The sequence below is a fragment of the Mizuhopecten yessoensis genome, unplaced genomic scaffold, assembly GCF_002113885.1.
Source record: "Mizuhopecten yessoensis strain PY_sf001 unplaced genomic scaffold, ASM211388v2 scaffold5141, whole genome shotgun sequence".
NCBI lineage: Eukaryota > Metazoa > Mollusca > Bivalvia > Pectinida > Pectinidae > Mizuhopecten > Mizuhopecten yessoensis.
The window spans coordinates 1,248,267-1,274,001 of NW_018405900.1; the positions used below are offsets into that span (position 1 = coordinate 1,248,267).

Here is a 25,735-nt window from a genome sequence, read left to right on the forward strand (position 1 = left end):
ATGACGTCATGTGACTTCTACCGTAGTAACAATATATCAGACATCATCCTGTTCGCCGATAAGTGATCCTGTACATTCCCACACCGTAGTATCTCGTGAAGTCGACGCGAGGTTGTACCCCAGGCGAAAATGGATGTCCTGCCCTTCCTACTCGTCGAGGAGGCCATCAAGAAAAACAAAGCTTCTGTGAAGTAGGTCACCATTAGCTTATTCTATCACTTGTATCGCTATTCATACATGTAGCTAATATTAAGATTCGTAGGCATCGTTTTGTGCTGCGCTATCTCGAAATAATGAGGTTCTTCTTTGCTCTGTTCTGTCTTGATGCCCTTGAGTTCTTTTGTCACTTGCTGTGTAGAATACTTCTACTTCTACCATTTTATTACCTACTTCCGCATAGTGAAGATCATGTCATATAAAGGTGTAGCGCTATGAAAGAAAAGGAACAGGACTTAATATTGATGAACAGAGATATATGATTTGAAGGGCAGTAGTGAATCAGAAGAAATAATTTGAGAAGAGAGTTTGTTCCAATCTTTGATAGTCCGAGGAAAGAATGATTCCTTCCTTACAGACGTCCTGCATGAGATAGTTTGAAATGAGGTTCGATGACTATGCCTTGTTTGTCTGGTTATAGGGGTGAGCTGTTTAGTAATAATGGCAACTTTATTATGGTGGATTTTATAGAACATGGACAGCCTCGCGTCTTTCCTGCGATCTGAAAGACTACGCCATTTTAGGTGTTCTAACATGTTGCCAACGCTGGAGGTGTTACAATAGCGGTTGGCAACGAAGCCGGCAGTCCTGCGCTGTACCATCTCTAGCTTGTCTATTTTTAAGTAAGGGTCCCATACTGGCTAGCGTATTCAACCTGAGGGCGGTCCAGGGACTTATAGGCCATTTGTTTGATGTTAGAGGATGACATTTTGAGATTGCGCCTCAGGAAACCCAGAGTTGAATTGGCCTTTTTTGTGATGTTATTGATATGAGTACTCCACTTCAGATCAGAAGAATTGAATAGAATTGATGAATACTGCTGGATGATGTTGGCTTTTACAACATTTTGTAAATGTTTGTTTCCATCGACGATGTTGTAACGATTCCCACTGCAGTCTTGGGTGAGGCCTGGTTCCGTGCACACGCCTAAAAAAAAACCAAAACAATCTTTTAAAACAGTTTAACTGGCGATGTCTCGATTGCTCTCGCAGCAGGACAATTGAGATGATGGATATAAAACAATTCAATTCAAGTCAAATTTATTTGGTAAAAAGGTACAACTTAACAATTTCATACAGTACCCAATACATTTTTTGGCACTAATAATTTATATAACTGGTTACATTATAAAACATATGAATGTAAAATTATATACGTCTCTAAAAAAAGTTATCACAATTTTATAAATTACCAGATAGGTAATGGCTATTCCTACGAAAAATAAAATAACTAAAATATATGTCGCCCTTAAAACCAGGAATACCCAGAAAGCCCTGAAGCTTATTTCCACTGGGGTCCATTAAAAGACACATACACACTACTTAAGTAAAAAATACTATAGTTATTATATTTGAAGATAACTCAATTTTTATGTTGAAACTGATGTTAAGGATCCCCGTCCCTCCACCTAAAAACGTAATGAGGCATTTTTTTTTTGGTCTACAGCATCTCTATTGCATAAGCAAATTATTTCTGAACAATAACCCATACCTTGCGAGATTTTCTTCAGATTTTTTGGGAAATCATGAAATTTCGATTTTTTTCCAATTGAACAAAATGAAACAAAATATATATTATTCGATGCAAAAATGGTTTATTACAAATATAACACATAAAATCCTTAATATATAGGTTATAACTTAAAACACGTTGCATTGAAGTACAGCACCCATATTGTGAACACACTCACACACACATACACAAAACTATATATAAAACATATTACGTCAATAAAATACAAATACCTGATCCTGTTCTCTATTCAGTTTTTCAAAAAGATGTTTTTTGATCGCAACTTTGAATGATCTTTCTGGTAAAGAATTCCAATCTTTAGCAGCATTGCAATAAAACATGGTAGATTCTGCCCCACTCACAATTTGGAATATAAAAATTGTATTCACTAGATTTTGTATAGTGTTGCTGCAGTTCTGTTAGGCTTTTGAAGTCAGTTTTTAAATAGGAGAGGCATTTGTCATTAAAGATATTAAAAGCATGGTTTACTCTGACTTGTTTTACTCTGTTACTAACATTAATCATATTTAGACTAGATAATTCATTGTAACCAATTATTGACCTGGAATCTAATTTAAGAAAAAATCTAATAACTTTATTTCGTGAAATCTGCAGTCTTTGTTTTAGTTTTTTTAGTTAAACCAGAGTACCAGGATGAGCAAGAGTAATCAAATTGACATTGTATTATGGCTGAGCATAAGATTTTCCTGGTGGACAGTGGAAGAGAACTTGTTTGCCTATATAGAAATTTAAGTCTACTACTAGTTGAAGAGAACTTGTCTGCCTATATAGAAATTTAAGTCTACTACTTGTGGAAGAGAACTTGTCTGCCTATATAGAAATTTAAGTCTACTACTAGTGGAAGAGAACTTGTTTGCCTATATAGAAATTTAAGTCTACTACTTACTTTTTTACAATGCTGTTGACTATACATTCACCAGATAAAAAAGCAATCAATGGACAAACCAAGATAGTTGACGAAGGCTGCATCAGAATAGCATGACCATTACAAATAATTTTAAACTGTTCAACATTTTTTAGCTTTCTCTTAGTTCCAAAGAGGATGCATTCCCTAGATGTATAATGGCAGTTTATTATCAACTAGCCAATCTGAGCATGATTCTAGAACCTGGCCCAATTTGGTTGATATACATTTTGGGTCAGAGTGAGAAAAAGGAATTGTACTGTCATCAGCATAAAAAATAGGTTTGCAAGCAGGATCTATACTGATTAGCATGTCATTACAGTATTTCAACACGTATGTTGTTTAATGTTCCTTCCTGTTTAAAATGTACGTACTGTTTTGGAGTGGTTGATGTTGTATGTAAAGTTTTGGAGTGGTATATCTGTATGTTTTACATCCAGTTGTGGAGTGGTATATCTGTATGTTTTACATCCAGTTGTGGAGTAGTATATCTGTCTGCTAAGCATGTAGTTGAAAATTGGTATACCTGCCTGTATAATACACAGTTGTGGAGTGGTAAATCTGTCTGTATAATACACAGTTGTGGAGTGGTAAATCTGTCTGTATAATGTACAGTTGTGGAGTGGTATACCTGTCTGTATAATACACAGTTGTGGAGTGGTAAATCTGTCTGTATAATACACAGTTGTGGAGTGGTAAATATGTCTGTATAATACACAGTTGTGGAGTGGTACACCTGTCTGTATAATACACAGTTGTGGAGTGGTATACCTGTCTGTATAATACACAGTTGTGGAGTGGTAAATTTGTCTGTATAATGTACAGTTGTGGAGTGGTAAATCTGTCTGTATAATGTACAGTTGTGGAGTGGTAAATCTGTCTGTATAATGTACAGTTGTGGAGTGGTATACCTGTCTGTATAATACACAGTTGTGGAGTGGTAAATCTGTCTGTATAATACACAGTTGTGGAGTGGTAAATATGTCTGTATAATACACAGTTGTGGAGTGGTACACCTGTCTGTATAATACACAGTTGTGGAGTGGTATACCTGTCTGTATAATACACAGTTGTGGAGTGGTAAATTTGTCTGTATAATGTACAGTTGTGGAGTGGTAAATCTGTCTGTATAATGTACAGTTGTGGAGTGGTAAATCTGTCTGTATAATGTACAGTTGTGGAGTGGTATACCTGTCTGTATAATACACAGTTGTGGAGTGGTAAATCTGTCTGTATAATACACAGTTGTGGAGTGGTAAATCTGTCTGTATAATGTACAGTTGTGGAGTGGTAAATCTGTCTGTATAATGTACAGTTGTGGAGTGGTATACCTGTCTGTATAATACACAGTTGTGGAGTGGTAAATCTGTCTGTATAATACACAGTTGTGGAGTGGTAAATATGTCTGTATAATACACAGTTGTGGAGTGGTACACCTGTCTGTATAATACACAGTTGTGGAGTGGTATACCTGTCTGTATAATACACAGTTGTGGAGTGGTAAATTTGTCTGTATAATGTACAGTTGTGGAGTGGTAAATCTGTCTGTATAATGTACAGTTGTGGAGTGGTAAATCTGTCTGTATAATGTACAGTTGTGGAGTGGTATACCTGTCTGTATAATACACAGTTGTGGAGTGGTAAATCTGTCTGTATAATACACAGTTGTGGAGTGGTAAATATGTCTGTATAATACACAGTTGTGGAGTGGTACACCTGTCTGTATAATACACAGTTGTGGAGTGGTATACCTGTCTGTATAATACACAGTTGTGGAGTGGTAAATTTGTCTGTATAATGTACAGTTGTGGAGTGGTAAATCTGTCTGTATAATGTACAGTTGTGGAGTGGTAAATCTGTCTGTATAATGTACAGTTGTGGAGTGGTATACCTGTCTGTATAATACACAGTTGTGGAGTGGTAAATCTGTCTGTATAATACACAGTTGTGGAGTGGTAAATATGTCTGTATAATACACAGTTGTGGAGTGGTACACCTGTCTGTATAATACACAGTTGTGGAGTGGTATACCTGTCTGTATAATACACAGTTGTGGAGTGGTAAATTTGTCTGTATAATGTACAGTTGTGGAGTGGTAAATCTGTCTGTATAATGTACAGTTGTGGAGTGGTAAATCTGTCTGTATAATGTACAGTTGTGGAGTGGTATACCTGTCTGTATAATACACAGTTGTGGAGTGGTAAATCTGTCTGTATAATACACAGTTGTGGAGTGGTAAATATGTCTGTATAATACACAGTTGTGGAGTGGTACACCTGTCTGTATAATACACAGTTGTGGAGTGGTATACCTGTCTGTATAATACACAGTTGTGGAGTGGTAAATTTGTCTGTATAATGTACAGTTGTGGAGTGGTAAATCTGTCTGTATAATGTACAGTTGTGGAGTGGTAAATCTGTCTGTATAATGTACAGTTGTGGAGTGGTATACCTGTCTGTATAATACACAGTTGTGGAGTGGTAAATCTGTCTGTATAATACACAGTTGTGGAGTGGTAAATATGTCTGTATAATACACAGTTGTGGAGTGGTACACCTGTCTGTATAATACACAGTTGTGGAGTGGTATACCTGTCTGTATAATACACAGTTGTGGAGTGGTAAATTTGTCTGTATAATGTACAGTTGTGGAGTGGTAAATCTGTCTGTATAATGTACAGTTGTGGAGTGGTAAATCTGTCTGTATAATGTACAGTTGTGGAGTGGTATACCTGTCTGTATAATACACAGTTGTGGAGTGGTAAATCTGTCTGTATAATACACAGTTGTGGAGTGGTAAATATGTCTGTATAATACACAGTTGTGGAGTGGTACACCTGTCTGTATAATACACAGTTGTGGAGTGGTATACCTGTCTGTATAATACACAGTTGTGGAGTGGTAAATTTGTCTGTATAATGTACAGTTGTGGAGTGGTAAATCTGTCTGTATAATGTACAGTTGTGGAGTGGTAAATCTGTCTGTATAATGTACAGTTGTGGAGTGGTATACCTGTCTGTATAATACACAGTTGTGGAGTGGTAAATCTGTCTGTATAATACACAGTTGTGGAGTGGTAAATATGTCTGTATAATACACAGTTGTGGAGTGGTACACCTGTCTGTATAATACACAGTTGTGGAGTGGTATACCTGTCTGTATAATACACAGTTGTGGAGTGGTAAATTTGTCTGTATAATGTACAGTTGTGGAGTGGTAAATCTGTCTGTATAATGTACAGTTGTGGAGTGGTAAATCTGTCTGTATAATGTACAGTTGTGGAGTGGTATACCTGTCTGTATAATACACAGTTGTGGAGTGGTAAATCTGTCTGTATAATACACAGTTGTGGAGTGGTAAATATGTCTGTATAATACACAGTTGTGGAGTGGTACACCTGTCTGTATAATACACAGTTGTGGAGTGGTATACCTGTCTGTATAATACACAGTTGTGGAGTGGTAAATTTGTCTGTATAATGTACAGTTGTGGAGTGGTAAATCTGTCTGTATAATGTACAGTTGTGGAGTGGTAAATCTGTCTGTATAATGTACAGTTGTGGAGTGGTATACCTGTCTGTATAATACACAGTTGTGGAGTGGTAAATCTGTCTGTATAATACACAGTTGTGGAGTGGTAAATATGTCTGTATAATACACAGTTGTGGAGTGGTACACCTGTCTGTATAATACACAGTTGTGGAGTGGTATACCTGTCTGTATAATACACAGTTGTGGAGTGGTAAATTTGTCTGTATAATGTACAGTTGTGGAGTGGTAAATCTGTCTGTATAATGTACAGTTGTGAAGTGGTATACTTGTCTGTATAATACACAGTTTTGGAGTGGTATATCTGTCTGCTAAGCATGTAGTTGCAGATTGGTAAATCTGTCTGTATAATACACAGTTGTGGAGTGGTGGGGGTGGCATACCTGTCTGTATAATACACAGTTGTGGAGTGGTATATCATTCTGTATAATGTACAGTTGTGGAGTGGTATACTTGTCTGTATAATACACAGTTGCGGAGTGCTATAGTTGTCTGTATAATGTACAGTTGTCGAGTGGTTTACCTGTCTGTATAATGTACAATTGTTGTGGAGTGGTATACCTGTCTGGTTAATGTTCAATTGTAGAGTGATATATTTGTTTGTATTACCTGTCTGTCTAATGTACAAATGTGGAGTGGTATACTTGTCTATTATATTTACAGTTATTGGGGGTAAATAAATTTTCATTTCTGAATTTTTAAGCTCTTATCATCGCCAAATTACAGGTAATTGATGACCCAGCCTGGATCAAATTAATGTAGATATGAGAGGTAATATTTGTATGCTGGTTGATTTTCAGGTTACAGGAATATGTTGCCCTGATGGTATGGGAGCGAGCACGTGTGGAGCAGACCTACATCAAGAACCTCAATGGGTGGGCGGACAAAATAGTAAAGGAGGGCAAAGGTACGTTCTCAAAATTAACCTGCTTAGGTATTCCAGGCTTGTCATTTTTTTCCGTTTGTACAGAGCAATGTTACAAAAAGATTTAGGGATTTAAAGTGTGTTCAACTTAGTGTTCTTGTCCGACTTTCAAGGTCACAAAGGTCAAATGTGTTTTAATCTTGTATCATGTTCGTTTGAATAACTTAATATATACTGATAGTTTGCCTATAGGTATATTTTAGTCCACTTTTAAGGTTACAAGAGTGTGATATTAATACAAGGTGAGCGATGCAGTCACATTGCGCCTCTTGTTTCTTAAATATTGGCATAACCTGAGCATATTTGAGACTGGAAAAGTATATTTTTGTATGAAAAAATACATGATCTGCAAAAACTGTACGGACAGGAGGAATGGCGCTTGACTTCATAACACTGATAGAGATACATAAATACATTGTACCATCAATGATTTGTATGTGAAGCATGTATGGTACTGATGAATAGTTACAATTACCACAGAGTGCGTAGGATGTGTTCAGAAGTTTTGCACAATTTTGATAATTATAAAAAGTATTTGATGGACAAAATGTAAAGTACACAGTAAATAATACAGCAACACAATGTTTCGCGTGTTCCCTCGGCAACAGATTTCCGGGACAATGAGGTGTTCCAGATGATAGCCGACATTTTGCCCGGAGAGGCTGAACTGACCGCCGCTGCCCATCAGCGCGTGTACAACCAAATCTTAGAGGACAGTGGGCCTTACAACATCCTATATAGGTATAGTCCCTATAAACAACTCTATTTATCAAAGAAAACTATATCAAATATTTAAATTGATGTTGTTAAAACGAACCTTGTAGGACGTTGTTTTTGTTTTGTTTTTCGTTTTTGTCTTTTGTTTGTATGTTTGTTTACTAATTTAAACTTCTTTATTTTTTGTTTAATTTAATTTTTGTTCTGCTTTTGTTATCGCTGTAATGGGTACTTACATTTCTTGTACAGTCTGACAATCTTTACTACTTTTTCCCTAGTTCATATAAATGTAGTGAACTCTACCGACGTGATGATACATGTACGTATTTACACTGACAGGGACATGGGATTGACGGAAGGAATCTTCCATCGGAACTGCCGAGGGGTCGCGGGTATCGAGGAAGACTTCGTCAAGGACAACAGGAATAGGGTTAATTTGGAGTCGGTGCATTCCCATAGGAAGAAGGTATCGATAGTTACTGCTATATTTGTTCTCGTTCAACTTGTGCCAAAAACACAGCGGACGGATGCTGGCAATGGGACTTCGGATATACTGTAAATAAAGTGATTGCTATTCAGTTGCTCACCACGGGTTCAGCGATTAGATCGCTTCAAAACGAGTCCTACTGTAAAGTTTTCTTGTGTTTTCATACTAATTTTATAACGTAAAAAGCTACCCAAGGAGTGCAAAAATTGGGACTCCATCTAGAATCCATAAAATATACAATAGTATTGTTTCCATTTCTACAGTGTCACATCCAAAATCAATATAGAAAAAAAAATCGATTTCACGCGTAAATAATAATCATTCGCAAACAACACATTACAGGCAATGCAGGATTGTAAGGTAAAATTGGACCTGCTCGAGTCACAGATGACCTCCAGAAGTCGTCTGGCCACTAGACGGTCATCGAAGGGGCGCCGAGTGGACAGTCTGATGAACAAGATGATAGACCAGAAGCGCAAGCATGACTTGGAAGAGGAGGGGTCAGAGGTAGCAGAACGGGAACTCGAGTCACTTTGTCAAGGCAAAAAAATGGTATGTTTAGAATAAATTTAAATCCATATTGAATACACACCACCATGAAATGTTCGCCGACATGCATAACTGGGATGACATAATACACGAAGATGTTTGGCGCGGCAAGTTCTTCCCCAAAATCGAGGGGGTGGAGGGGACACTTTTCTTTCTTTGTAACTTCTGATTTTAATGTTGCAGTTGTGTGTTTTACTTTAAATGCCTTGATTCCGTTCTATCATGTTGACGGCCATGTGTTCCCCTTTAAAGGACCAAGATGTGATCATTTTCAATATTTTCTACACCAACGAATCTGTATAATTTGTTTGCTTAAGTGGTGTTCAGTAATGTCATAATCTAAAGGTTAGAGTAGTCGGAGTTACCTCCCCTACTACGTAGTGTGCCATTAATCATAAAATTCAAATTCGCGTTGTAAAGTTGACACATTATTATTATTGTTTTCTGTATCTGCCATATTGACAAGACTTGATTTACCTTAGGTGGCACCTCATTTTATTTTCGGTTTTTCCATGTTTTTGTTGCAGACACTTCTAGAAATGTTGAAGGATTTAAATGTGTTGGAAAAAGATAGAGTTCGGCTAATGTTTGCACAGCTTATAGAATTCATGACCAGACTTCGTCATATCGAGATGCCGGAAGAGAGGTAACCACATACAAAAACATTTAAATATTTGATCATGACTTTACAAAATTAATGCGGAGTTCCTATTAATTATGCAAACTTTATTGTAAACATATTGCATATCCTTATGATTTAAATTAAATGAGTCTTGAAATATGCCATTTCTTTAAAACAAAATCTTCTTCAACTGCGTCCCGTTCAGCGTTTGGGTAATGGTTACAACTGGTTATCCTGTTGTCGGTATTATGTGACCGGGCGGAGTGGTAGCTGGTGTCTTCGGCATGGTATTTCAGTGAGAACTGTATCAGATCCGCGCTATCACACCAATATACCCTCTCCGACACACATACACACATGCACGCTTACACAGCACACATTGAGGCACGTTATTCAATGACCTTAGCTGTTAATAGGAGGCTAAACACAGTGGCGGATCCAGAGGTTTTTTTGGGCTTCAGGAAACCCCCCCACCCTAAATTTTTTCTTTAAAAATCATGTATTTTCACCATTTTCCTCAATTTTTCCCCACGTGGAAACCCCCCCAGGAAATTTGGAACCCCCCTCCCCCCCAAATAAGTCTCTGGATCCGCCACTGAAACAATATAAAACCAAACTATTTGAGTTACAGCGCCACTAGACGGCGCGCGATGGATGACATGCTGAAGGCGCTGTCTAACGTGGATGCGCTCAGTGTGGCCGACGCCGCCTGGCAGAAGATGGAGCGAGCTGCAAAGGCCCGCAAAGTTGGGACCGTCTTTTCCCTACAGGTCAGTTCAGTAAAAGAGTTCAAAATAGAATGACAGTGTATCTTTAGAAGAGAGATTTTCCCCTGGTACTTTAGCTTTTCATTTTCGAATTACACCCTGTAGATCCATTGTTTAGAAAAAATAAATGTTCGGCTATATTATGACCCAAAAAGGACGTCTTGCAGGTACAAAATGACATGCAGACACATTTTCTGATGGGCATTTACAATTTAATGAGCATTTATCCTTAACTTTTTTATGACGTCATAATAGACTTAATGACCTCACAACAAACTTTATGACGTCACAATGCGAAAATTCGTCGGCATTGGAAACGAAGACTCATATGTTAGAAAGAGGTGTTATTTTTGTATTCTCACAGGCCTTGTTGACGTGCTGAGACAATGTAAACGGTTTATCAATGAGTAGGACATGCTACATCGAAATGTTGATGTTTAATCTACTAATACACACATGAAGCATGCGAATGAAAATTACCGTACCTTTTTGTCCTGTGTTTTACCAGGATCTGATAACCCCGAGTGCGATTCCTGGCAATGTTCGGCCATCAATGGCCCCGTCTCTCGTGCGGACGTCACCCTCCGGGACCCCTGGTATTGTCTTGCCCCCCGCCGGTGGAACACCAATTCCTCCTAGTGATGCTAGAGAACGGAAGAGGTAGGGATGCTTATTTTGTTTCCTAGGGGTACATCTAAAGTCAAATGATGATTCCTGGACGGTCCCTAATTGTTTGACGAAATGATAATATTGGTGGAAAATAACATCGGAATTCGGATAATTGTCCAGCTGCATGTCTTTTCGAATATCATTGGTAAAATAAATCTACCAAATTTATTTTTTGAGAAGTTAATTATTAACAATGCCCATCATCACAAATATCGCATGATATTTCAACATTTCTCCTTTTCAAATCCTGCTAACATTCACCCTTCAGCAGCAGGCCATTTGGCGGAAGGATTCGCCCTCGAGATCGCGATACACGGAGAAATCCCCCCAGGAGCAACAAAAGTCCAGTAACATTCACAAGTGTGCACGTGTTTGAGCCACCGACCAGTTCGTCGTCAGAAGAGTCAGTGACCAGGGTGATGGAACTGGCAAAGCGGCATCAGCATCGTCAAGAGGAGGAACCAGAACGTGTGATTCTGTTTACCAGGCCTGATATCTCGGACACTTCGGGTTGGTATTATTATCTATGGCTCGAGGGGAATAGGGGGGATTGCCTTCCTGTTTATATATTATGTTCGTAAAGGCGACTTAACTGAGAAAAACGTCACGTGTAATCCATGATGCTCCGTAAGACACATATATATCTAGTTTTTTAACTTTGTGCCTGATGGCACATGTATATCAAATGATCCAACTATGCACCTGGATGCTCACATATATCTAGCGCCCCATATATGCGGCTGATGGCAAACTTATATCTCGTGTTCCAACAACGCTCCTAATAGCACACCTACACGCCATTTCCCTACTTTGCTAAAGATGACAAACATACATGTTCGGCTGATGACACCTAGGTATCTGTTCGGCTGATATCACACAGGTATCTGTTCGGCTGATACCACACAGGTAACTGTTCGGCTGATGACACCCAGGTATCTGTTCGGCTGATATCACACAGGTATCTGTTCAGCTGATATCACACAGGTATCTGTTCGGCTGATGACAAACATGCCAATATCACATTCGTAGCTGCACAAGCTTGCTTTTGTTACTTTATATACTCTTATGTAAGCATGCCTTTAGATGATAATACTCCATTCGTTGCCTTGATAGTAAGAGGTTCTTGAAACCACCTGTTTATAATAATATATGTCCGTTTTAATAATATATGTCCGTTTATAATAATATATGTCCAACCTGGCCTATAACTATAAACCACCTGTCTATAATAATATTATACAGTTATAGAATGGATATGAGGGAAATAGCAAAGTTATGGTCCTCCGAGGTGAAAATCTATTTCCAGAGTCGGCAAAGCCGCCGAGGGAAATATTGGTTTTTTTTACCAGGGGTAACCATAAATTTGGTATTTCCCGAATTACCCATTTTTTAACTGTTTTATTATAACGAAAATATTAACAAATGAAATTATAATTCATCATGATTCAAAGAGAGAAAAAATATTACAATTTGACTCAAGTGCTGTATGCATCGTCGTTGATGATATCTTCATTTCTAGCATTCAATAAGTGTTTTGTAGACCGTATCTAATGGTCACCATTGCTTTCCTAATATATTTAGTCCCAGCCACTGATTTAAGTTCTTTCTGCGTGGATTTAATGTGTCCCCTAGTGTGTTTTGTTTAAATTGACTTGTTGTTTCGTACTTAGTGAGATCAGACGACATAGAGACGATCTACCTGCCCGAAGAAGACATCCCGGCCTACCGACCACCCGCTCCATTCCCTCCCCGTCCATTTTGTCCTAGTCTGTCTGATGACGACGAGGACAGAGACGACGATTTTGTTGACGAACCTATCATTGAGGCCCATGCCGCCACCAGGTTTGGATTTGGTATGTACATGTATATGAAGAGCAGCAGATTATGTTAATATTTTAATAATTCAATATAAAGATTGCTAATAAGCGTTAAAAAGTTGAATAGATATATGTGAATTATTCAGTAAAGTACCACATAGTTGTGGGAATCGACAAGATATGTTTCTTAATTACCTGACAAGTTTTCATAATGATTAGTTCAATAAAACACAACAGCGAAACAACACATGCTTTCGAGGTATGATTAAAAATGAGTTATTTCCGTAGATGCCAGCAATGTCCGGTTGTATGCTAAACCCTTAGACAGTGAGCCAGAGGAGGAGGAGGAGGAGAAGGAAGGGGACAGCGATAATATTGCTTTGATGCGTGGAGTCCGAGTGATAGCCCTCCATCCGTACAGCGCGCGCACGACGGATCAACTATCCTTCAAACAAAGTGAGACTCCCTTTCTAGAACACATCTCACCTTTGTCACCCATTTCAACCGTGAAATATATTTATACAATAGTAGCCTTAATGATCTGACAACATCGCTGACCTAATGTATGTAAGGAGGCTCTTGGTCATTCTTCTAGAGGTTCAAAATAAGGGAAATATGACCGGGAAACTCGAGCGCGTAAGGTCATCATGATGTTTTATTTCCCTGTGATGTGATTAATTTATTCCAATCAGACACGGTGTTATATAGATGGGGTATAATAATAAACACCACTGACCTGACATAAACCAATCACCTAATCCATGCTAAACGCTAGTGAATGGATATGAGGCATTCCTGTTAGAAACAGGGATGAGCAAGTGGTTATGTCAGATGTGTGGGAGATGTTGCTTAAGTAAGGGGAATTCCCCAACACGACCGGAAGTTCCGCGTAATGATGGAGTGTTTTACTCTTGAGGATAACTTGTAAACACTTAAAAACGTGAGGATAAACAAACTTAGTCCGATTTCGTCAATCGATGGCAAAGTAATCAGCACTCAATTCAACAGAAAACCCCTTTGTTTAGAAATAAGCTAACATTTGTCGACTGTTAACCTTCCGTTAGTCAGCTATACATGTTAGTAAGCTATTAATCCTAGGTTGTATCGTGAAGTGGATACATACATCTCAGTGACCTGATAAGCTTTAATTTATTGGCAATACGACGTACTGATACATATATATATATATTTGGTGGCATGATATTGCATTGAAATACATGTATTTTGCTGTAATATGTAAAGTTTAAGGCATGAAATTGCATCATAAAGTTATTGGCTTGACATGGCAGTATTATGTAAGTGGCTTGACATGGCAGTATAACGTAAGTGGCTTGACATGGCAGTATAATATAAGTGGCATGTTCGTGATAAGCTAAATTAGTGACATAACATTACTATAATATGTAAAATTGCTAAGTGGCATGACGTTGGTGTTATGTTACAACATAATGAAAGACAATGCAATGGTTTGGTGTAATCTGTAAAGTCAATAGCATGACATTGCTGTTATATATAAAGTTAGTGATATGACATTGCAGCAGATACATAAAGCTAATGGCTTGACTTTGCTGAAAAATAGTGATGTGACATTGCAACATAATATCAACGGCAAATTCTTATATGCTAAGTTAGTGAAATTATATTGCTATGCTATAATACATAAAATTATTGACGTGACATTGCTGTAATTTGTAAAATTTCTGACATTGCTGTAATGCATACCGTTATTGACGTCAAATTGCTGTAATTTGTAAAATTCCTGACATTGTTGTAATATATAGTTATTTTCGTGACATTGCTGTAGTTTGTAAAATTACTGACATTGCTGTAATAGATACAATTATTGACGTAACATTGCTGTAATTTGTAAAATTGCTGACATTACTGTAATACTTACAGGTATTGACGTAACATTGCTGTAGTTTGTAAAATTGCTGACAAGAAATTGAAGCATGAAGTTATTGGCATGAAATGTCAGTCAACAAAAATAGTGACATGAAATTAAATATAATTACAGCATAGTGCTAGTGGTCTGACATTTTAGCTGAAATGTATGGACATGATATCGCAGCAAACACAAAGTAACACAAAGTTATGAACATGACATTGAAATTCAAAGTTAGGGGCATGACATTGAAATTCAAAGTTAGGGGCATGACATTGAAATACAAAGTTAGGGACATGACATTGTAACACAAAGTTAGGGATATGACATTGTAACACAAAGTTAGGGCATGACATTGTAACACAAAGTTAGGGATATGACATTGTAGCACAACGTTAAGGACATGCCATTGTAACACAAAATAAGGGACATGACATTGAAATTCAAAGCTAGGGGCATGACATTGAAATTCAAAGTTAGGGGCATGACATTGAAATTCAAAGTTAGGGGCATGACATTGTAACACAAGGTTATGGATATGACATTGTAACACAAAGTTAGGGGCATGACATTGTAACACAAGGTTATGGATATGACATTGTAACACAAAGTTAGGGATATGACATTGTAACACAAAGTTAGGGCATGACATTGTAACACAAAGTTAGGGATATGACATTGTAGCACAACGTTAAGGACATGCCATTGTAACACAAAATAAGGGACATGACATTGAAATTCAAAGTTAGGGGCATGACATTGTAACACAAAGTTAGGGGCATGACATTGTAACACAAAGTTAGGGGCATGACATTGTAACACAAAGTTAGGGGCATGACATTGTAACACAAAGTTAGGGGCATGACATTGTAACACAAAGTTAGGGGCATGACATTGTAACACAAAGTTAGGGGCATGACATTGTAACACAAAGTTAGGGGCATGACATTGTAACACAAAGTTAGGGGCATGACATTGTAACACAAAGTTAGGGGCATGACATTGTAACACAAAGTTAGGGGCATGACATTGTAACACAAAGTTAGGGACATGACATTGTAACACAAAGTTAGGGGCATGACATTGTAACACAAAGTTAGGGATATGACATTGTAACACAAAGTTAGGGGCATGACATTGTAACACAAAGTTAGGAGCATGACATTGTAACACAAAGTTAGGGACATGACATTGAAATTCAAAGTTAGGGACATGACATTGTAACACAAAGCTATGGAAATGCCATTGTATCACAAAGTTAGGGACATGACATTGTAACACAAAGTAAGGGACATGACATTGAAATTCAAAGTTAGGGACATGACATTGAAATTCAAAGTTATGGGCATGACATTGTAACACATAGTTAGGGGCATGACATTGTAACACAAAGTAAGGATCATGATATTGTAACACAAAGTTAGGGGAATGACATGGTAACACAAAGTTAGGGGCATGACATTGAAATTCAAAGTAAGGGGAATGACATTGTAACACAAAGTTATGGACATGACATTGTAGCACAAAGTTAGGGGCATGACATTGTAACACACAGTTAGAGTCATGACATTGTAACACAAAGTTAGGGGAATGACATTGTAACACAAAGTTAGGGGCATGACATTGAAATTCAAAGTTAGGGGAATGACATTGTAACACAAAGTTATGGACATGACATTGTAACACAAAGTTAGGGTCATGACATTGTAACACAAAGTCAGGGACATGACATTGAAATTCAAAGTTATGGGCATGACATTGTAACACAAAGTAAGGATCATGATATTGTAACACAAAGTTAGGGGAATGACATTGTAACACAAAGTTAGGGGCATGACATTGAAATTCAAAGTTAGGGGAATGACAATGTAACACAAAGTTATGGACATGACATTGTAACACAAAGTTAGGGACATGACATTGTAACACACAGTTAGGGTCATGACATTGTAACACAAAGTTAGGGGAATGACATTGTAACACAAAGTTAGGGGCATGACATTGTAACATAAAGTTAGGGGAGTGACATTGTAACACAAAGTTAGGGGAGTGACATTGTGACACATAGTTAGGGGAATGACATTGTAACACAAAGTAAGGGGAATGACATTGCAAGGAGAGTGTATTAAGATATTGGCATGTCATAGATATTAGATATGATTTAGTGACATGGTATTCTAACATGGCATTGTAGTGGTTTAGGATATAGCACTTTATAGTTTGCAGCAATGCATAACAACCAGTCGAGTTGATCCAGCTCCAAAGTAAATATTAGTATATCGGATAGTAGTAGCCCTAATACATTAGAAATTGGTGTAATCTATAATGTCAGTATAACAGATAGCAACAACCCCCAATTCATTACAGATTGATGTAATCGATAATGTCAGTAATACGGATAGCAACAACCCCAATACATTACAGATTGATGTAATCGATAATGTCAGTATAACGGATAGCAACAACCACAATACATTACAGATTGATGTAATCGATAATGTCAGTAATACGGATAGTAACAACCCCAATACATTACAGATTGATGTAATCGATAATGTCAGTATAACGGATAGCAACAACCACAATACATTACAGATTGATGTAATCTATAATGTCAGTATAACAGATAGCAACAACCCCAATACATTACAGATTGATGTAAGTCAGTAAAACGGATAGTAACAACCCCAATACATTACAGATGGATGTAATCTATAATGTCAGTATAACAGATAGCAACAACCTCCAATACATTACAGATTGATGTAATCTATAAGGTCAGTATAACGGATAGCAACAACCCCTAATACATTACAGATTGATGTAATCTATAATGTCAGTATAACGGATAGCAACAACCACAATACATTACAGATTGATGTAATATATAATGCCAATATAACAGACATAAACAAGCCCCAATACATTACAGATTATTATTTTTATCTTTCCAGATCAAGTAATCAAGCAGAAGTTTGGTGCAAACGACGAAGGTTTTGCATATGGCTGGACAAAGGAAACAAAGCTGAGTCAGAAACAGCATGGCTATTACCCACAGGCATTGGTCAAACTGATGGTCCCACAGCCGGGGCGGTCGAACAAACGGTCTGAGAAGGGGAGCTAAGGTCAAACTATATACTTATATGGAGTGACTGGAACACCACAACATCTGCATTTAGTCTTTTTATCGATCTTGTAATGATTAACCATCAAAATGTGTATTAAAGATTGTAATAAAACGTGAAACTATATTCGTCATTTAATGATATTTTACATATCAGTTTAAGCTTATACATAATTAAATATTCTATTGAATTTTCAGAGTTTTTCATTTCAACACATATTCAATATATTTTTATTTAAATACGACTAAATCTTTGAGCGGTTTTTTTTCGTTACTTAAACAAAAATCCAATAAAATGACAAAGTAGAAGCCAGGGAGTTCTCGGTGACAGAACCTGTAAACAGCTATCTCCTCAATATAACTTCATGTACATCATTGGACACCTTAACATGTAACCGGCAACCACTCCAAATTATAAAGCGGATATGAACGCGCGTTATCTAAAACAAAAATTAGGTGAAGGTCATAACCCATCCTTACAATAATTAATAATATAGATTAAGATCAAATAACTAACCCCCCCCCCGTAGATATGTATAGTAAGTCTCTCATTACTACACGTCCCGTACATCAGTCAGTATAGTTACAATCTCATTACTACACGTCTCGTACATATAACAGTATATACATGTAGAAATACTCTAATTACTACACACCCAGTAAATATAACAGTATAGACACACTCTAATGACTACACATCACGTACATATAACAGTAAAGAAACACTAATTACTACACGTCCCGTGCATATAACAGTATAGACACACTCTAATTACTACACATCCCGTACATATAACGGTATAAATACACTCTAATTACTACACATCCAGTAAATATAACAGTATAGATACACTCCAATTACTGCACGTCCCGTACATTTAACGGTATAGACACACTCTAATTACTACACATCCCGTACATTTAACGGTATAGACACACTCTAATTACTACACGTCCCGTACATATAACAGTATAGATACACTCCAATTACTACACATCCCGTACATATAACAGTATAGATACACTCCAATTACTGCACGTCCCGTACATTTAACGGTATAGACACACTCTAATTACTACACGTCCCGTACATTTAACAGTATAGATAAACTCTAATTACTACACATCCCGTACATATAACAGTATAGATACACTCCAATTACTGCACGTCCCGTACATTTAACGGTATAGACACACTCTAATTACTACACGTCCCGTACATTTAACAGTATAGATAAACTCTAATTACTACACATCCCGTACATATAACAGTATAGATACACTCCAATTACTGCACGTCCCGTACATTTAACGGTATAGACACACTCTAATTACTACACATCCCGTACATTTAACGGTATAGACACACTCTAATTACTACACGTCCCGTACATTTAACAGTATAGATACACTCCAATTACTACACATCCCGTACATATAACAGTATAGATACACTCCAATTACTGCACGTCCCGTACATTTAACGGTATAGACACACTCTAATTACTACACGTCCCGTACATTTAACAGTATAGATAAACTCTAATTACTACACATCCCGTACATATAACAGTATAGATACACTCCAATTACTGCACGTCCCGTACATTTAACGGTATAGACACACTCTAATTACTACACGTCCCGTACATTTAACAGTATAGATAAACTCTAATTACTACACATCCCGTACATATGAAAGTTCTGAGTATAGAGTGTTATTATTACTACACGTCCCTTACATACATTTCTATAACTGTACAGATACACTCTAATTACTGCACATTCCGTACATATAACAGTATAGATACACTCTAATTACTACGCCTTCCGTACATATAAAAGTACAGATACACTCTAATTACTGCACGTCCCGTACATTTAACGGTATAGACACACTCTAATTACTACACGTCCCGTACATATAACAGTATAGATACACTCCAATTACTGCACGTCCCGTACTTTTAACAGTATAGACACACTCTAATTACTACACGTCCCGTACATATAACAGTATAGATACATGTACACTCCAATTACTACACGTCCCGTACATATTACGGTATAGACACACTCTAATCACTAAAGGTCCCGTACATATGACAGTATAGATACACTCTAATTACTACACGTCCTGTACATATGACAGTATATGTACACTCTAATTACTACACGTCCCGTACATATAACAGTATAGATTCACTCCAATTACTACACGTCCCGTACATATAACAGTATAGATACACTCCAATTACTACACGTCCCGTACATTTAACGGTATAGACACACTCTAATTACTACACGTCCCGTACATATAACAGTATAGATACACTCCAATTACTGCACGTCCCGTACATTTAACGGTATAGACACACTCTAATTACTACACGTCCCGTACATTTAACAGTATAGATACACTCCAATTACTGCACGTCCCGTACATTTAACGGTATAGACACACTCTAATTACTACACATCCCGTACATTTAACGGTATAGACACACTCTAATTACTACACGTCCCGTACATTTAACAGTATAGATACACTCCAATTACTACACATCCCGTACATATAACAGTATAGATACACTCCAATTACTGCACGTCCCGTACATTTAACGGTATAGACACACTCTAATTACTACACGTCCCGTACATTTAACAGTATAGATACACTCTAATTACTACACATCCCGTACATATAACAGTATAGATACACTCCAATTACTGCACGTCCCGTACATATAACAGTATAGATACACTCTAATTACTACACGTCCCGTACATTTAACAGTATAGATAAACTCTAATTACTACACATCCCGTACATATAACAGTATAGATACATGTACACTCCAATTAATACACGTCCCGTACATATTACGGTATAGACACACTCTAATCACTAAAGGTCCCGTACATATGACAGTGTAGATACACTCTAATTACTACACGTCCTGTACATATGACAGTATATGTCCACTCTAATTCCTACACGTCCCGTACATATAACAGTATAGATACACTCCAATTACTACACGTCCTGTGCATATAACAATATAGACACACTCTAATTATTACACGTCCTGTACATATAACAGTATAGACACACTCTAATTACTACACATCCAGTAAATATTTAAGCATTGAACTGCTTTTGTATGGTATTTATGATCTATTTGAATGACACAGCTTTGCAAGCAAACAACATAATGCGCGCTATCATAATTTGAGATGTTGTTGTAAGTCTGAATAACTAAGCTTCTAGTCCTGAAAGCTTTCCTTAGTCCGATATGGACACCAGGTCTTATTGTTACAGAAAACCCATCTGTTAATAATCTCTTATTGTTGTATTTCACATCACCATACAAGAATTTCATCTAGATAGTACAGTAGACTTATGTCGCGAGTCTGTAAATTACCGATATACGTGTGTTTAAATATCAGTTGATCACTGTGTATATTGAACCCACGTGTACGAGCAGACGACAAGTTTACCGCCAAGCATTTCTTGAGCACAAGGTTTCATCTGGCTATTGTTGTACCGTTCATGATGTCGTTACTACTGTGAGTTTTTGACAATGGAGCAATACATTCTAGAGGAGTAGTTTTTTCTCTTTTTCTGCAATACGTATGCTGTATAAGCAGATATTGCCAGACGATAATCATATCGCTACACATCCATTTCAATAAATGTTATGGTCTTAATTTTTCATTGGAATAACCCAAGCACTAACAACAAAAGACATCAGCAAGTTATACAAGTTTATTTGCGGAAAGTAAATAATTTGCACTATTTATTGGGGTTTTGCTTGCGAATGAAATTGGAAGGTTCCCATCGATACTGTCTGTGTGCTGCAGTATCTTCTGACGATTGCCATATGTACAGTATCGCTTGGAACCGTTGTAGTAGTTTTGAACAGCAAATATCCAACTTTATTCAGATAGTCAGGAATTTCATGCTGCAATGAGTAAAAATTATATATACAAACTGCTTGTTCTAGTGGACCGATACATGATTGGCTATTTATGATAAGCCATCCTCGATACTGAAGGAGTTATACTCACCTTCGCTTACTGCACCCTGTGAATATGTAATAGTAAAAATTGAAGGCTCAGTGTGCACCACCTTGTTAATGAGACGAAAAGACTAGTTTGATATTTTGGTGTACATCAACAGAATCTCGCGGTCGCGTAACGGTAAAATTTGTCCAGTTTTGAAGTCAGGTGTCGATCCTTTATAATCTTCAAAGGACAGGTATCAGGCTAGCGATTGGTCAGTTTGTTTTACCTGAGACCAATTAAATAACCATCTTTCCGCCTTTAATTTTGCTATGGCCTATTCCAGGGGTGCAGTGAGCAAATGTGATCGTAACCTCTGGAGTAACGAGGATGGCCTAGCATAGCCAATCATTAATTACTTGATTTAAGTACAAAACCACATGACATAGCGTTGGCAAAACGTATGAAAGACAGACATTTATTTTATCCGCGATTCAATGTGTTACCTATTAACAATATAAAGTATAAGCTGAGTCGGAACAGACGCAGATAAATTAACTGTTTGATATAATTTATTTGTAGATATGACACATATTTCTCCTCTCGTTTGTACGATAGTTTAGATATATTAGGATAGCCAATTATTTCGCCCCTAGCATCACTGATGATTTTATAGAAGGACGAAGTACGGCTGTATGATGCTGTACAATTAATTTCTGGCATTCTACAGCTATTTAAAAAATCACAGTTGTCACAATCACACCTTTATGAAATCACACATGAAATATATCAAAATGGGCGAAAAGAAACGCGATCATTATCTTCAGATTATTCATATACACATCTGAATGGAATGGCTCGCCAACGAGTCTAACAATGTCCAAACTCAGCACATGTTCTTTGCACCAAATTTATGTGTCATTAGCATATCAAAATCGTAAGCCTGAATACGCTACGCAGAATAGCAAGACAAGGGCAGATAACTCCTACGAGCTTACAACACCTCATTTGAAACTCAACACCTAAAGCTATTCATTAGACTGAACATAGTGACACAGCCTTCTCACAAAACTTTAGTAGGACATGAAATGTCGTCATCCTCTCTTTCACTTCCAATTTTACATACACATAATGACACCACCCTCTCAAAAACCTTAGTATTACATGTAGTGACGTCATCCTCTCTCTCACTTTCAGTATTGCGTACACAGTGACACCACCCTCTCACAAAGCTTTTAGTATCACATTTAGTGACGTCAACTTCTCACTTTCAGTATCGCTTACACAGTGTGACGTCATCCTCTCACATGTGTCCAGTATTGCATACATAAAGCGACACCATCCTCTTATCACAAATCGTTTGGTAACAAAGTACGTGACGTCATCACATTTTGTTACCATCACCTCACAAATCCTCAAGTATAACCTGTAGTGAAGCCATCCCCTAACATACTCCCAGTAGTCGCACAACGTTACACGATGTTTGGTTTGCGCACGACTAAAACAATGTACCACACTTCAACCATATTTTAGTTCTATCACCAGGGGCGGATCCAGAATGTTTTCAGGGTGGTGTCACCATTCTAAATTTTCAGATTTTTTCTGCTCCGACGCATGTGGTTTGAACCATGTCATATGTTGCACAAACTACAGTAGGATACCAGTTTTGGCCTTTTTCAAGGGTGCCTTCTGACTTCTGTTTGTTAATTCGTGCGCACGGATTGGTAAATGTTTTACCATGTCCCTTGAAATGAAAAAAATGTATGTTACTAACATTTTGTTAATTTATTTATTTCAATTTTTCTTAAAGCTGCGATGTGCATTGTCCTGTTTGAAAATGTCTTTGAAGAAAAAACCATGTTGATAGTCAAAACTGTAACACATGTGCCCTGTAGCTACTACGGACCACTGACCATACAGGTACAAAAGTCTCTGATCATGGTTCGCTGACTAATTAATTGATGATGAGGTGTGATATCAATTAACCTGCTGGAGGGGGAGGAGGGAGTGGCGTTGGCAAGATAAACTCAATTCAGGTAAGCTTGTTACAATTTTATAGACCATAAAATATTGATGTGAATATTAGGCCCTAAGGTTACAATGGGCGCACAAACGGAGCTTTGGGGTGTCACACAATAGATGCAGTATATGTATATTATTATTACACGTCGACTGTTTACTAATTAAAGATCAACGTCGATGGTTTACTAATAATATATCAACGTCGACTGTTAACTAATCATATATCAACGTTGATGGTTTACTAATTATAGATCAACGTCGACTGTTCACTAATTATACATCAACGTCGACTGTTTACTAATTATAGATCAACGTCGACTGTTAACTAATCATATATCAACGTTGATGGTTTACTAATTATACATCAACGTCGACTGTTTACTAATTATATATCAACGTCGATTGTTTACTAATTATATATCAACGTCGATTGTTTACTAATTATATATCAACGTTGGTTGTTTACAAATCATAAATCAACGTCTTTTAGTCTTTTTTCTAACTGATCAAGGCCTTAAGAGGCATCTTTATAAAAGTTGCCCGCCTTACTTCATCAATGAAAATGCCACATTTTAATATTTTATTTCACGGCTTATTGATAAATACTGTATGATAATGTGACAAGTAGTTGATTGACCAGGTAGCAGTATACAGTAGAGGGTTGTGGCCATGGGTGATATTTTTGTTAAATGGCTAACACCTGTATAATGATATGTAAAAAAATATAAAAATAAAACTGTACTAAAATTGGTGTAAGCATGATGAAGTGGGCTATGTGAGCTTCACATTTGTAAAAAAAAAAAGAAGATTTTTTTGGTTCGAGGATAAAATTTTGGCCATAATCTGAAAGGGTGCCTACACATGAAAAGCTAGCTTTACAGGAGGTAAAACGACGCAAAATTGCAAAAACAAAACAAGTTTTACAACTTTACTGGGACCCAGATAATTCTGCAACCAGGTAGGTAATCTTTAATTTCATACAGAACTTATGAAAATAATTACTAGTTGCGGGGGTCAAATTTTGGGTCAAAAATAGCAATTTTTGGCATTTTTTGGTAATTTTTGATGTGGTAACCAATGTTTTCACACAAGTGACATACATAGAAAAAAGAGGTTTATACACTTCTCAGTACTTTATATGTATTGTAAATGTAATGCAGTTTACAAATATATATACATGTATACATGTGTTGTGTAGGGTAAATCCGCTGTGTTTACATTTCCTCGACATGTGCCTTGTTTATCAGAGTCGGGTCATTTCTACTGTATACTGCTACCCCAACAACTGTACACGGAAACTGCTTACTTGCAAAAACAACGTCGATCAATTTAACCCATGTAATAAGGACATGTATACAATGTATAACTCACGTGTTTCTTGCCTGTGATGTAATAGATGATCAGTTAGTTAGTAGCGCCATTGTTCACGGATAGGTCTATGGTGTCGAGACCGGTATCATAATATATTTAAGCAGGATACGTATCATGGTGCTACAAGGTAGATATTTTGCCGTTATTGAGCTAAAATGTAGTCAAGAAGAATTTTGCTTCTATAAGATAAACCAGTTTTCAGTAGGTAGGTTATGTACAAATATGTAAGGACATAAACATCTGCATACAATATATTTTAAGGATATTGATTCAACAATCTATACATAACAGATGTAAATTTAACAAAGTTTATAGAGCCCTATATAGTTTCATATTGATAAATCTTGAATATATTCTATATAAATATAATTGTATGTATATATTTCTACCACAATACGCTGTGTTATTCCACACACAGATCATTGTATAAACACGCAGACTGTTAGATAAATATGAGTTATATATACCACACGTGGTATATATGACCTGCAAGAGTTTTGATTGGTCAAGAAGTTGAACTTTGACCGGGATGACTTTTTCCACTTGCTTTTTGCCACATGCTGTTTTGTTTACGT

At 37.0% G+C, this 25,735-nt stretch overlaps 1 protein-coding gene across 2 annotated transcripts; it reads left to right on the forward strand.

Moving 5' to 3' along the window:
- On the forward strand, positions 1-17,889 carry LOC110450262. 2 transcript variants are annotated; one of them, XM_021497711.1, is made up of 12 exons: positions 1-191; positions 7,001-7,107; positions 7,734-7,866; positions 8,182-8,308; positions 8,672-8,881; positions 9,406-9,524; positions 10,132-10,270; positions 10,776-10,927; positions 11,205-11,446; positions 12,607-12,789; positions 13,042-13,209; positions 17,593-17,889. In XM_021497711.1, exons 1-12 carry the CDS (start codon positions 130-132, stop codon positions 17,760-17,762), a joined length of 1,812 nt encoding a protein of 603 aa, XP_021353386.1. In that variant the 5' UTR covers positions 1-129; the 3' UTR covers positions 17,763-17,889. The 2 variants fall into 2 exon arrangements, with proteins under 2 accessions (XP_021353386.1, XP_021353387.1); XM_021497712.1 differs by having other exon boundaries at positions 11,208-11,446.
- The last annotated feature ends 7,846 nt before the right edge of the window (positions 17,890-25,735 follow it).

Excerpts from the sequence above, each read along its gene's own strand:
- LOC110450262 (XM_021497711.1), top strand. The coding sequence starts at position 130 with ATGGATGTCCTGCCCTTCCTACTCGTCGAGGAGGCCATCAAGAAAAAC. Across the intron at positions 7,108-7,733 it reads AATAGTAAAGGAGGGCAAAG|ATTTCCGGGACAATGAGGTG; the intron begins GTACGTTCTCAA and ends CCTCGGCAACAG. Across the intron at positions 11,447-12,606 it reads TGATATCTCGGACACTTCGG|TGAGATCAGACGACATAGAG; the intron begins GTTGGTATTATT and ends TTTCGTACTTAG.